At 38.1% G+C, this 14,367-nt stretch overlaps 1 protein-coding gene across 1 annotated transcript in view; it reads left to right on the top strand.

Annotated features, from left to right (window-relative positions):
• The window catches only part of Marchf1 (membrane associated ring-CH-type finger 1), a 278,150-nt gene that overhangs the window by 170,322 nt on the left and 93,461 nt on the right, over nt 1-14,367 (top strand). The window contains exon 3 of the mRNA XM_048330625.1: nt 8,581-8,631. Coding sequence (XP_048186582.1) covers nt 8,581-8,631 — 51 coding nt within the window. The remainder of the gene's footprint in view (nt 1-8,580; nt 8,632-14,367) is intronic.

Here is a 14,367-nt window from a genome sequence, read left to right as displayed (position 1 = left end):
CATTACTTTGGTGTCCGAAAGTATTTGTTTAATGAAATTGAGTATAACAAGACTTTTATTTCCTCTTGATGGATTGTTCCCTTTGTTGATATAAAATGACCTTCTTCTAATTGTGACTTGAAGTGTACTTACTTTATCAGATATGAGAATAGTTACTTCTGCCTGTCTTCAGCGCCCACTTGCTTTGGATTTTTTCTAACCTTTTACCTTAAGCCAATGTTTGTTGCTGCAAGTAGGATTCATTTCTTGTAGACAACCAATGGTTGTGTTTTGCTTTTTAATCCAACTCAAATATTCAATATTGATGTCATATTTTCTGTTATTTTGTTGTTTATAAATGCTTGCTTCTTTGCTATTCCTTCATTCTTAGTCTGCTTATCAGATGAAGTTTATTCCTGCCTATATTTTCCTCTTTTTATGTTTGTATTCTTCTTCTGTGTGTAGGATTTCTAGGCATCCTCTTTAGTGTTGATTTAGTAGTCATAAATTCCTTTAGCATTTGTTTATCAAGGTGAGTTTTTGTTTGTCTTTCAGTTATGAAGGAAAGTTTTTTTTTTCAAATTTTTATTATCAAACTGATGTACAGAGAGGTTTCAGTTTTATATGTTAGGCATTGGATACATTTCTTGTACTGTTTGTTACCTTGTCCCTCATACCCCCCCTCCCACCTCCCCTTTTCCCTCCTCCCCCCGGAGGTGTTCAGTTCACTTACACCAAACAGTTTTGCAAGTATTGCTTTTGTAGTTGTTTGTCTTTTTTTTACCCTGTGTCTCTCAAATTTGGTATTCCCTTTCAATTTCCTACTTCCAATACCAGTATACACGGTTTCCAATATACTCAGATAAGATTACAGAGACAGTGTAGGTACAACCACAGGAAGGTGATACAAGAACATCATCAATAATAGAAGCTACAGATACACATAGGACATTGAAAGTAGTTACAACTGTGATATAACAATTGTTTCCATAACATGGAGTTCATTTCACTTAGCATCATCTTATGTGATCATAAGGGTATAGCTATTGGGCCTTTTGATGCTCTGCTATGACTTGCCTAAACCTGTACTAATTATTCCCAATGAGGGAGACCATAGAGTCCATGTTTCTTTGGGTCTGGCTCACTTCATTAGTATAATTTTTTTCCAAGTCCTTCCATTTCCTTACAAATGGGACAATGTCATTCTTTCTGATAGAGGCATAACATTCCATTTTGTATATGTACCACATTTTCCTGATCCATTCGTCTACTGAGGGGCATCTGGGTTGGTTCCAGATTCTAGCTATGACAAATTGTGCTGCGATGAACATTGTTGTGCTGGTGGCATTACTGTTATTTTGTTTGTGGTCTTTTGGATAGATACCCAAAAGTAGGGCTGCTGGGTCATAGGAGAGTTCTATATTTAGCCTTCTGAGGAATCTCCATACTGCTTGCCAGAGTGGCTGAACCAGTTTACATTCCCACCAACAATGAAGTAGGGTTCCCTTTTGGCCACATCCCCTCCAACAATTGTTATTGTTAGTTTTCTTGATATATGACATTCTTACTGGGGTGAGATGGAATCTCACTGTTGTTTTGATTTGCATTTCTTTTATGGCCAGTGATGTAGAGCACTTTTTCATATGTCTCTTGGCCATTCGCATTTCCTCATCAGAGAAGTCTCTTTGTAAGTCTTTAGCCCACTTGATGAGGGGGCTATTGGTTCTTTGCGGTTTTTTTTTGGAAGAAGGTAATATTTTTAGTTCTGCATATATTTTAGAGATGAGGCCTTTGTCTGTTGAATGGCTGGTAAAGATCTTCTCCCAGTCTGTGGGCTTTCTGTTTATCTTGCGAGCTATGTGAAGGAAAGTTTTGCTAGGGATATTTCAATAGGTTGACAATTGTCTTTCAATGTGCAGCTTATATATTTCCATGTGCACCTTGCATTCAGTGTCTGTGTTGAGAAATCTGCTGTTACGATAATGGGGTTATTGCTTCTATTTTTCAGTTTTTGACATTCTTTCTTGGCTCTATTTTAGGTTTTAACTATAGCATGTCTAGAGATATCTCTTCTGTGCTCTTGCCTGTTGAGTGTTTCATACGCCTTCTCAACCTTGGTAACCTTCTCTTCCTCAAGATTTACGAATTTTTCTGCTTTTATTTTACCATATATTTGCTGTATATATGTCTTTAGTTTATAGCAGTCTTCTATCTATTCCCATTATTTCTAGGTTGTTGTTGTCATTGGTTGGTTTGTTTTTGTCGACTATGGGGCTTGTACTCTGGGCCTGGGCACTGTCCCTGAGCCTCTTTGTGCTCAGGGCTAAAGCTTTACCACTTGAGTCACAATGCCACTCCTGGCTTTTGAGTGATTAATTGGAGATAAGAGTCTCATGGGGGTTTTTCTGCCCCACCGGCTTTGAACCCAAATCCTCACACTTCAGCCTCCTGAGTAGCTGGGATTACAGGGGTGAGCCACTGGTGCCTGACTGATTTGGTCTTTTGATGATGTGTTTCACTTACATTGACCGCATTTTCTCTTTGACTTTCTCTGATTGATAGAGTTCTTTTGGATTATCTTATTATACTTATCAGATTATCCCTGATATTCTATTTTCAATTTGTTTTATTCTATTAGTAGGACTTTCAGCTGAGCTTTTGATTTGGAGTATTAACTTTTTCTTTGTTTCTTTTTTTTATGTTTAAGAAGTCATACAAAGGGTTGCCATTTAACAAAGCAGTTTGTAAATATGATGCATCTTGTTGGCATTTTTTTCAGCTCAGTCATCTGTTTATTTGTATCTTGACTTCAATCAAACGTTTATAACATCCCCTCTCTAATATCATTGATCTTTTCAGTATTTGCCTTTTGAAGAGATATATTTCCTTTTTAGCGCAATAATATTTCTATGTTGAAGGTTATACAAGTAAGTACATGTTTGGGTTGGAAGACTTACTCTTTAACCTTGATTTGGGTATTTGTCAGTATTTTAGTATAGCTGGGTTGTGATGAGGTTGTGATGAATTTTTGTTATTGTTGTTATTCTTGGAGGATGATTTAGCTCAGTAAATTATTAGGCCATTTTGTTCAAAGTACTGAGTCCTGACCCCTCGTCCTTTCTAGCAGAAATGCTAGAAAATGCTGTAGAGAAAAATCACTGAAGACGTTGACCTACCCTGAGATTACCCTTGTCTCCAGGTAATGTCAGTCACTACCATAGCTCTAGTATGCTGGGAAGAACACAGGAGCAAGTGAGAAGGTAGGAACTTAGAAAGTAAGGGTGGTAATCAAAGAGAGACAAGGGGGATACAGTTGGTGATAACTAAAGGGTGTATTTGTTACAAGAAAGCAGTGGCTGAGGTTAGCAGAAGAGGCTAATGAGAAAGTGGGGTCTGTTAGATAAGGACTACTTAGTCATGTGTTGAGGAAGAAAGGCAAAAAAGAATAAAAGAGGGATAAATAGATTCATAAACCAATGAGTCAACAAAAAATGAATTGGCAATGCTGTTACCTACTAACCATATAGATAACAAAGGATTGCTGATTGGGGAGTATCGGTAGAAGAATAGATAAACGGGAGTATTATTCAATTTGTAGAGAGAAAGAAAGCACCGAGGTAGAGGTGACTGGAGAGGGAAGGAGAAGATGTGTTTTGAGGTGAAATATTGAAAGGCGGAGTGACGCAGGGACAGGGACTTTAAAGAAAGGGGAGAAAGGAACTTCAAAGAGAGAGAGAACAAGAATACCCAAATTGAATACACAAAAATTAGTTATAGAAAGAGATAATATTTTTGAAAGTATAAGTTGGGTTTTTGTTTTTGTTTTTTAAGGAAAAAAAAAAAAAAGTTCTCTGCTCACTGTTGGGCGATCTGTTGATGGCCTTGCATCAGATGTCCAGCAGGTGGCAGTGTTCCACTCACTGTAATGGCAGTGACAGCCCTTGGCTGGTGTGCCAGTAGAGGAGGGGGTTAAAAGCCTAGTTCAATCTACTTTGGATTGCAGACTCTTCACTCCTCAACCTCACTCGCTTTCTACACACCCTCTCCCACCCTATGTCTTCCTCTTCCTTACCTTGTGCAGACTCACAGCCTGGCTGGACTCAAGTGAAGTTTTTGTCCCAGGCTGCCCCTGAGGTCTTCCTGTCTGCAATGATGTCCTCAATGGGACTGAGTGCCCTCAGCTTTGTCTTGTGAGGGAGGCGGCCATGTTGACAGCTCCTTCCCTGGGTGGTGCTCACTTTGTGATGAGCTTGATCTGAGTTTGCCTACAGAGCCTGGGATGTTGTCACCAAGCAGAATTTAGGAGCGAGGCTTCAGTTCTGAGACATCAGGTCAACAACCAGCGCATCTTTATTGCCAGGATTTTTATTTTCCCACATAAGAACAGAGTTGAAGAAAGTCACTTTGTTCATGTGTCCTTATGTTCTGCTCTTATTTTTCTGGCATAGATGTTTGAGAGAGCTTACTATAAAAATAAGGTTGTTCACCTTACAGATTGCCAGATTTCTTTTCAAATAATATTGAAAAAAATTGCACGCTTACTAGCAACTTTTGAGACTATTCTACCTATCTATCATACCAGCAACAGAGGTGATTACTCCTCTAAAGTTTCCCAACATGATATGCAGAAAGCAATGCCTGGTTGCTTTTACATCTTCCAGATTGCTTGAGACTTTAACCATATTTTATATGTTTATTGACAACTTGTGAATTTCTGTCTCAATCTTTTGCTCTTTAAAAAACATTGGTTACTATCTGTCACCTTTTAGTGAATAGAGAAAACTCTTGTGTATACTGAGGAAGTCAAACTTTATCAGCTTATGTGCCCCATTCTTTTCTAATGTAATTATTTGTTTATTCACTTTAATTTTTTCATACAGACAGCATATAATTAAATATGCTGCTGTCATAGCATCTGGTTCCCGTTTAGTTATACAGAGTTTGCCAAACTTAAAAATGGATCTTGAAATTTAGGTTGCTTTAGACTGGTTTTATTTGAAAACATAAGACTTTGTAATAATGTATAGAGGCCTGATTTATACTTTCAAATGAATAGCCAGTTGTCCAGCAGTATTTAGTACCTGAACTTTCCATCCTTCCAAAATCAATATCAATATGAATTCCCCCTAAATTCAAACCTCCATACAAGCGCGCGCGCACACACACACACACACACACACACACACACACACACACACACACACCTTATATTCAAAGTTTTAATTACCATAGCAAGGACAATACTACTTACAGTGTTTCAAATGACCCTCAAGTTATTTCATCTTGTCCTTCTTTAACATACTATTAATTTTGAAGCAGGGGGTGAGGTCGTGAAACATATTATGCCAAGGATTTCAGTGAGAGTGTCTCAAACAGGCTTCTTCACACAAGACTATTTTATTTTTCTTTTAATTTACACTAAAAACTTCAAGTTTCCTTACTGTGTTCTTCCAATCAAATAGCTTAATACATACATAATCATATGTAGATAATTCATGACTCATGTGTTACATATTCTTTAATATATACCATTCCATTTTAAAGAGAAACAATGTCTTTTTCCTTAGAGTATAGCATTAAAGATGCATTTAAACCGAATTTGATAGTGACTTGCCATTTTAGCAGTAATTCCTCATTGCTTATAACAAAAATCCAACTATGTAAGTTACAATCAAATCTGAGAAAAATACTATGAATAATCACAATAAATAAACTAACAATAACAGATGATAGGAAACTGCAGAGAAGACATTGCTTGAAAATACTAAACTATTATTCTTGGAACTACCAGTCTCTCTGTATACTGGGAATGACATTGTAATGCTACCTAATGATCCCACACTTTTTATGCAGACCTGACAAAACTCTTGTTGGTTCCAACTTTAATTCACCTACAAGGTCATTATAATTTGGGTAGCAGGAAGATTGTTAGATTCTGAGACACCTTATATTTAATTTAAGGTACAGTATTTAAATTGATCATAATGAGGTATGACAACCATATTGACTAATCTACAAAGAAGAATATGTCATTGCAATTGTAATGGGACAAGCTACTCAATTAATTACTAGCAAATTGGACAGACACTTTTTGGAAGTCTTCCAAGAGAGAAAGAGATTCAGACACTTTGCTTCCAAAGCAAAGCAGACCAACTTTCTTAATACCCTTGGCTAGACAAAATAATGGCAATATTTGTTTCATTCTTTATTTTATGTGATAGAACCTAACCCACCCCAGAGGCAAAGTTGCAAGATAGGAAAACTAGTATGACAAAATTATCTATATAGTAGTCTGTGAGAATTGCCATGATTTTGTGGGAAGTTGTTCTTGTCAATAATAATAGAAATACTGCAACCTTGTAATTGACGAAACCTTTTCCTTTATAACTCCTCTGATCCTTAGAAGAATCCCTAAGATGTAACCTCCTCTATTGTGTAGCAATGAAATTCAAGTTCACAAATGTCAATCTACTCCTAGTAGAGTTAGCTTACCATGTGCACTAATGGAAAGTTGTGCATCACCAGTGGCACAGCAAGAGAATACAGAGCTGAACTCTCACACACTGAGTACCTTCCTTGTCTATGCACCAAATTAACCCATAGAAAATGTGTCCTTGAAAAGAAAAAACTGCCAAACTTTGTCTACATTTCTTTCTTTCTTTCAATGTTTGTCCCTGAGTTAGGAGAACATAGAGTCAATGGATTTCACTATAAAAGACCTTTGGAAATACCAAAATATTCCACACATACTGCCCATCCATTGGCTGGTAGGAGGCTGGTGAAGGATATGGAAATTACCTGCTCACTCGACCTCGATGCTGAACTTATTCACACTTGGGAAGGGAATCGCTTTCAAAGTCGTTTGAAAAATTAAGCGATCTAAGGGAAGTTTCCCATTGTTTCCTTCTTGCTTCTTTCTGCAGCAGCTTCCATTCTGATTCCTTAACCACATACTCAAGTATCATGCAAATAAAGGAAACATAGCCAAACAAACTCTAGGGCAAGTCTGTTTCCAAAGTCTATTACTGCACGTGGTTTATTTACCTCTGTTTTACACAATCATGTGTCAAAACCCTGAGTCTCAATGAAAACAAGTGATAGATTGATTTTGTTAGCCGGAGTCTAGAAGAGGAGTTGAGATGTCAGTAGAAAAGTGCCTCTCTCCATCACCAGGGAAAGTTAATCAGGGAAAAATGTCAGCAAGTAGCACATCCATTCATCTCCGGCTGCCCAGGGAGGGGGCTGTTGTGACGTGTAACTAATTGCGTTGTTGTGACTCATCTCAGTCTGTAATAACATGTTCCGCCATGACATGGTGGATGGAGGAGATGGATGCAACACAGGAAGGGAGAGTGCTACTTGGCAGGATTGTCTGCAAAGCCTCTTCTTGCAGCGACTGTGTGAGAACAGAGCTGCTGCGACTGCACAGCTGTCCGTCTGTCAGATGCCACCATCTGCATCTGGGAGTTCTCTGCAATTGCCACCCATAGCCAACACGGGCCACTTCCCACCCAGATGTTGTGACAGCCACTCGCTTTTCAGAACTGACCTCTGTCAAAACACACCACAGGTCCCCTGGAGACAGAATCCAGAAGAGTAAGCAAAGGGAAAAGCAAAGTAGGCGGAAGGGTCCTTGCACTGAGTCACCATTTCAATGAAAAGGTTCATTCGGATCTTCCACACATGTTTAGTATCCAGAAGTGACCTTCCCAGCAGCTTCTCTACAGAAGAGATGGACTATGACTTCTTTCTACCAGTAAAATTTGGAATATTATACAACATGATTTTTCTAGTCAGCGATGCACTTAGGAGTAACTGGCAGAATAGAAAGAACAAACAGATAAACAGACATTGCCTGAAGGCCAGCCTGATGTGGACAGGAACTCTGTGATCTCTACAAACAATGACCTCCAGCAGAGAAGCTCAATTTCCCAGTCTTTTTCTACTTTAAAATTACATGACTTCACAAAAATATCATTTTTTCCTATTTCTTTTTATATTCCTTCCCAAACTGGAAACTCTTAAACCCTTAAGACACGAGCAGGGTATTAATTTTTAAAACACTTTTTTAAGGTTTAAATTTTAAAACCTGACTCAGGGAGCATTTTAAAGTTTAAAAAGCAAATGATTTAAACTTTAAAAGTATGTAACATCACAGAAAAGACCCATCAAATGTATTTGAGAAGAAGACAGTGAAGGGTGTCTCCCACGAAACTGACACGGTCAGATTACTGGCAGGGAAAACCAGAATTTGCTCAGAATTTCCTGTGTGCAAACACAAATGTGGAAATAATGGAATTCTATACTTTCCTTGTCGTTTTATTTTCAAAGAAATTGCACAATTTCTTTCTGGAGCAATAGTCATTTCCTGGAAATAAATAAACTTGATGACTGCTTAGAGGATAACTGGAAGGTTTTTCAAAGTAAACTTCTTATTAGAGAAATATAATTTAAGAGAAAAGTCATTCTGTATAAGCTATTTGCACCCCAATCCTTCAAAACAAGATTAAGAACATTCAAACATCTGACCTGAGCTATGCTTTCTCTTCTCAATGATAAACACTTTTTCTTTTAATCAGTGTTTCTAATTTTATTTTTCAGAATGACAAAACCCCGGGGAGATCGGCAAGTCGATCGAGTAACATTTCAAAAGTAGGTGACAAACATTCCTGTTCTCAGTTATTGATTCCTATGTTTCATGAGCTCAGTAAACATTTGCAATTTTTGACCTGGAATTGTGATCTGTGAACAGCATACAAACTTGTTGACAATGTGCACTATTCCATATCTTACTGTGCAAAAATACATGATTGGATATCACAAAATGAGGCCGTATTTCTCCTCTTCATTGCTGAATAGAGGATTTGCTACTTACAGAGTTGTAATGCAAAATATGGTATTTTTTTTTCACTTTAAATGCCAAAATGCCACAACTCTAAGTTAAATCTTGGTCAATAATCATGGCATATGCCCAGGAATCTAATTTTTTTTAAGAGTTCGGACTCAGTCCTATTAGAATTTATTTACCTCATGGAAGTAAGTTTAGGAATCAATTTAGTAAATATGCTATTAATTTGGTCATATTTAGGTTATAGAGTCATCACATCTAAAAACAAAATTCTCCTGAGACTATCTTTAGGCTCCAGAGTATTGAAAAGATTCTGGATTCAGAGAAAATCTAGAATTTATCTTGTCTAGAAAACAAAACTGAGGAACTATAAACCAAGGCAGCATGGGCTGTGTAGGTGCTGTGCTTGAGAACTTAAAGTCATTTAGGGCTATTTGTTAACAGGGGAAATTTTGATTTCTAAGAACATAATTAGAATCAAGATGAAGTCACTGTGCATAGAGCTTCCTGTTCAAGACCACTCACTATCTAGCATTCTTCCACATCCCTGACCTTCATTTTGCAGTAGTAATTCTAGACCATTTTCCTTATAAAGAACCTCGAAAACAGTGATACATTCTAGGCCTTGCAGAAACCACGTCAACTGTGAATTGAGACTTGTTGCCCAGTGTTTTCAAGGGCTTACTTACTCGTCACGCATTGCAAAATAAGAGTTGGAAGAATATCAGTATTTCCTTATATTGCATTTCCAAGTCACTTCTCACAGAACAGTGTCAAACAAATGCCCGTGCACATGCTTATATTAGGGTGGTTATAAGAGCAGAACGCAGAGTTTGGGAAACCTATGAAGGTTTTAAGATGGTTGGTACACCATAAACAAGCCTGCCTGTTCTCCATGAGGAGACTGTCTATGTCTTGCAATGCGTTGTCTATGTAAGTATCATTTGAAAGACAAACTCAAACAAAAGCAGGCAATGTTTTTGCTCATATGACCTAGGAATGCAAGGGACCCATAGATAATTGTACAACACGACTGTTGCTATGTGTTGAATCGTAAATGCCCCCTAAGGTCTCAAGGGTTGCTGGCTTGGATCCCAAAGAGGTGCAATTCAGAGAGAGCAGGTTCCTTAAGAGGTGGGGCCTGGTGGAAACCACAACCTTTGAGGGGAATTGTGGGAACTTCCCTCCTGGTCCTAGCTCTCTTTCACTTTTTGTCCCACCGCCCTCTTCTTGAGCCTGAAAGTACTGGACTCATAATGTTAGCATGGACTTAGAACTTCCAAAAATGAAAAACAACAGTCCCTTTTGCTGTAGATGTGGATGATCTTCTATATTTGCTGTAGTCATGGCAAGCTAATGAATATGTTGAATGTTTCCAATTTCATTCAGATACAGGGTTCCTCAGAGGGATTTGAATGCCAGTAGGGCTTGTGGGTTGAAAACAAACTGGAGTGAGAGGCTGAGTTCAAGTGTCTGCAATGTTACTTCCTATCTGTGTGATGCTGGGATAGTCACTTAGCCTCTGTAAGACAGGGTTCCCTCCTCTGTGATGGAAGATAATAATGTGCATCACCAGGAGATTTTCTTCAGCCTGTGCAAAGTAATACAATGCCTTTCGAATGCCTGCCAGCCTAGTCTCACAGCAAAGAGCTTCACCCACATTTGGTTTTTGTTTTTTTGTTTTTTTTTGGCCAGTCCTGGGCCTTGGACTCAGGGCCTGAGCACTGTCCCTGGCTTCCTTTTGCTCAAGGCTAGCACTCTGCCACTTGAGCCACAGTGCCACTTCTGGCCGTTTTCTGTATATGTGGTGCTGGGGAATCAAACCCAGGGCCTCATGTATACGAGGCAAGCTCTCTTGCCACTAGGCCATATCCCCAGCCCCTTCACCCACATTTGGAAGCACTGTAGTGATATCTTTCTGATCTTGAAGGTGTATGTTGAATAAATAACAACTTGGATACTTGTAAATAATACTAGCAATTCTTTTGTCACATCAAATACCATGATCTAAGAGTGAAACTCTATCTTCTTTCTAAATTGCTGAGTTTGACACAATGTAGCTTGTTTTCAATGGGTAGATTTATTTATTTATTTAGAAAATGAATCACAAGTATAGTTTCCCTTCTGTGAGCTCCTTTTTCATATTCCACTGTATACTCTAGTTTACCTAAATATGCATTTGTGAAAAATAGTGAATTCGCATAGGTCTGTGTTAGTATTACTCATAATGAATGCCTTCTGTATCTTTTTTCTACTTTGTGCTATCATCGTTACCAGTTAATTTCAGAAAGTCCTGTGAACTCTATCCAGAATAGGAATGGCAAAGGCTTCTCCATAAACTTAGGTCTGTTCACCTGTGTAGTCCTTGCAGCTCCCTACTGAAACATCAAACTTTCCAATAGTTAATTCTTGTTTGATCTTGTTCAATACCACAGTAGAGCAATGGGCGGGAGGGGGAGAGGGGAATCTCTGTTACTTCCTCCAAAATCTCATACTGAGAAAGTTGAGATAGATTAGATAGATGTGTGTATGTACACACATGGGATATATAATATACACATGTTGCATACGTGTAAGCACACATATACATACAATGAGGAAAACCACAGCAGCATATCCACAGAACAAAGGACATAACAAGTCTGAGACCCCCCTCCCTTCAGAAGGATATGTTGGCAAGTTTGTTGGCATCAAAGAAGTTTGATTTCAAGAGCAGAGCACCTCCCTACCTAATAAAAATGGTTCGTCATGCCTTTTCTCTTTGCTGATTTTTCTTTGTATATTTTTACTTTGATAAATCATAGCCAGTGTATAAATAGAGTCATATACCAGAATAATTTCACTTTAGTCATGCAAGTATTCAGTGTCTTGACAACAGAGATGGATATAAAACCTAACAAAATCCTTGAGGACTGCTACTACTTTTGTGAATACACACAAAACTGAACATGACCAAATTTGCCATTTAAGAGTATATATTACAAACATGGTCCTTGTGTTGTAATTAGGAAACATTTCAAGTATTAAATAATAAATGTTAAAATTTTGAAGAACACCAAAATTATGTCCCTAGTGTCCCTAGTGATTGTCTCTGTATATTTGTACCATGTATTATCCAATGGCAATGCACTTCCATTTTTCTAACTATTTCAGCATTTGTATATTATTTTATGTTTCTAGTTCATTTTAGTCAATATGAGGTAAACCATATGCCTTTTTATTTTGGGGGAATTAGGCATAATTTGGATATTTTAAAGTGGATCCAGAGAAATCATGCACATTTGAAACAATATTTGGGATATTGTTTAACTCTGTTAGGTTTAAAGAGAGCAGCACTCATTAATCATTAATCCTTTGCTTGTTTTCTTTTTTTAAAAAAATGGCATAGATGTTATTAGTTCTTGTTGCTACTTTAATGGCTCACAAAAATTCTGTAAGATAAAAAAATTAGATTAAAAGATTTTTCCTTTCTTTGATCTCTTTTAGATAAGAGGCATTTCTATCCAACTTGCAGCATTATTTTATTCACAAGAAGAAAGAACTCTCCAAAGCAGATTATCCCAAAGAAACAAAGCCTTATAATTCACCAGAATTTTCTTTTAAATACACTATTGTCTTTTTGGCACATTAGAGCAGTTCACAATATCTAATCTATTTATGAAAAGAAATTCAAAAGCCACTGCCTTCACAGAATGATATTTCAGCTTTTCTCCTTAATTTCCTAGCATGTTCCTCAGACATCCTTGACTTTGCAAAGATTTGTCTAAACTAAATCATTTCTGCATAGAAAGATGTTAGACAAAGTGAAGACATTACCTACTTTATCAAGTAGTATTCCTCTCTCTCCTATGTGAATGCATTAGCTCATTCTTCAATAAATGAGGGTGCATGATATAGTCAATACAATTAATTCAACAATACAAAGCATCATAACATTTTAAGTAGATGTTTTGCTTTGGTTAAATATATCCTTTACTTCTAGAAATCTTCAGCTCTCCATAGTCTGCCACATTTGCCTTTAAGACTCCAAATTATTTTTCAGCAAAGAGTCAAGGTGAAAACATTCCCATTATGTAAAGTGTGCCGGGAATTCTGTCAGCTGAACCTGAGCCAAACATTTGCATCTCTGCACAGGTGTTTAATGTTCTGATTTATTGAGAGATCCATCTTGGTTGGCTAATACTGGGGACCAATAAATCAGCCATACCCTCAGACAATATTCCTTCAGAGGGTAAGTTTGATAGGCAGGTTGTAAAATTAGGAACTAGCTGGAAATGAAGTGAACTAATTTGAGGATTTAACTAGGACCTCAATCAAGATCCAGCCTGAAAACAAAATAGAATGAGTAAAGGCTATAGGGGAAAATAACCAGAGCTAAGAACTCCTTGTGTTCTCAAGCTTTCAGACATTCACTCCTGGGCTGTTCTCATCTAACCTCATGATTTTACAGATAATCAGCAGGTCCCGAGCTCAGACTGGTCTCATCCAATCTTGGCCATGAACTCCAGACACAAGTAGCCAACTCAGAACTTCTTTATTAAATGTGCAATAGGAAGGTGTTTTAGGTGAGACTGTCTAGAGAAGATGAGACGTTTGCACAGTGGCAATGATTAGGAACAGGAATACTTTTTAGAAGAAGCCCAAGTAGACAGAATCAATGAGAAGTGCCTTGACCCTTCACACGGGGACTCCAACTTGTATTGCCTCCCCCACCCGTAGGCCAGGGAGGAAGGCTTTTATTCTCCAGCGCCTGGCGTTCATTGGCTCAGGGTGGTTCGGCGAGAAGAAGACTCCTGGACACTTTAACTCAGCTTGCATTCAGATGAACTGTCCAAAAGCCAGGGGAACCTTCAGAGTATCGGTCCTTTCTGCCCATTAGATTTGATTATACATGATCATTTCATTAATATAACTCAGATGCTTGACATTTGCCAGTTGGTAGAGGTCACCCCCAAATTATAGTGTGACATGTGCCGGGCAGGGAGGGGCAGGACCAAGTAATATACACTGATGTGCATGTCAGGTGCATGAACACTGCATTTGGACTTGGTCACCGTTGTGTGTTGAAAATAACACATGACAGAGCAACAGCCTAATGCTCATGCCAGCCAGAGTGCTGATTTGTTCTAGCAGAGGCAACACACAGCTCAGTAGAGCTCTGGCCTGGTTATAATCACAGGGGTCTGCTATCTATTGCCTGAGCCACCAAGATTCCGCTGGAAACAGACAGACATTAAATACTGACATGCTAAAGCAGTTATTTTCATATCTTTGTAAGTTTACTTTTCACACAATGGCCAAAATAATCCTTCTTAAAATAAGTTAGTAGCGTGTTCTACTACTGCTACTGTTCAAAACCTCCAATTTTTTTTTATGTCATAAATCCTAACAGTGGCCAGCAAGACACAATCAAGCCTAGAACCCTTCCTCCAACTGTATTCTCATCACTCTTCTATTCCATCATTCAACGCCAGGCTTCTTGCTGGTCCCCAAATTTGGGTTTTGTCCTCTAGGCTACTGCTTCCCTAACGATTATTGGC

The sequence above is a fragment of the Perognathus longimembris genome, chromosome 21 (assembly GCF_023159225.1).
Source record: "Perognathus longimembris pacificus isolate PPM17 chromosome 21, ASM2315922v1, whole genome shotgun sequence".
Classification (NCBI taxonomy): Eukaryota; Metazoa; Chordata; class Mammalia; order Rodentia; family Heteromyidae; genus Perognathus; species Perognathus longimembris.
Note: the sequence above shows the minus strand (reverse complement) of the source record. Positions and strands in the feature narration are given on the sequence as shown.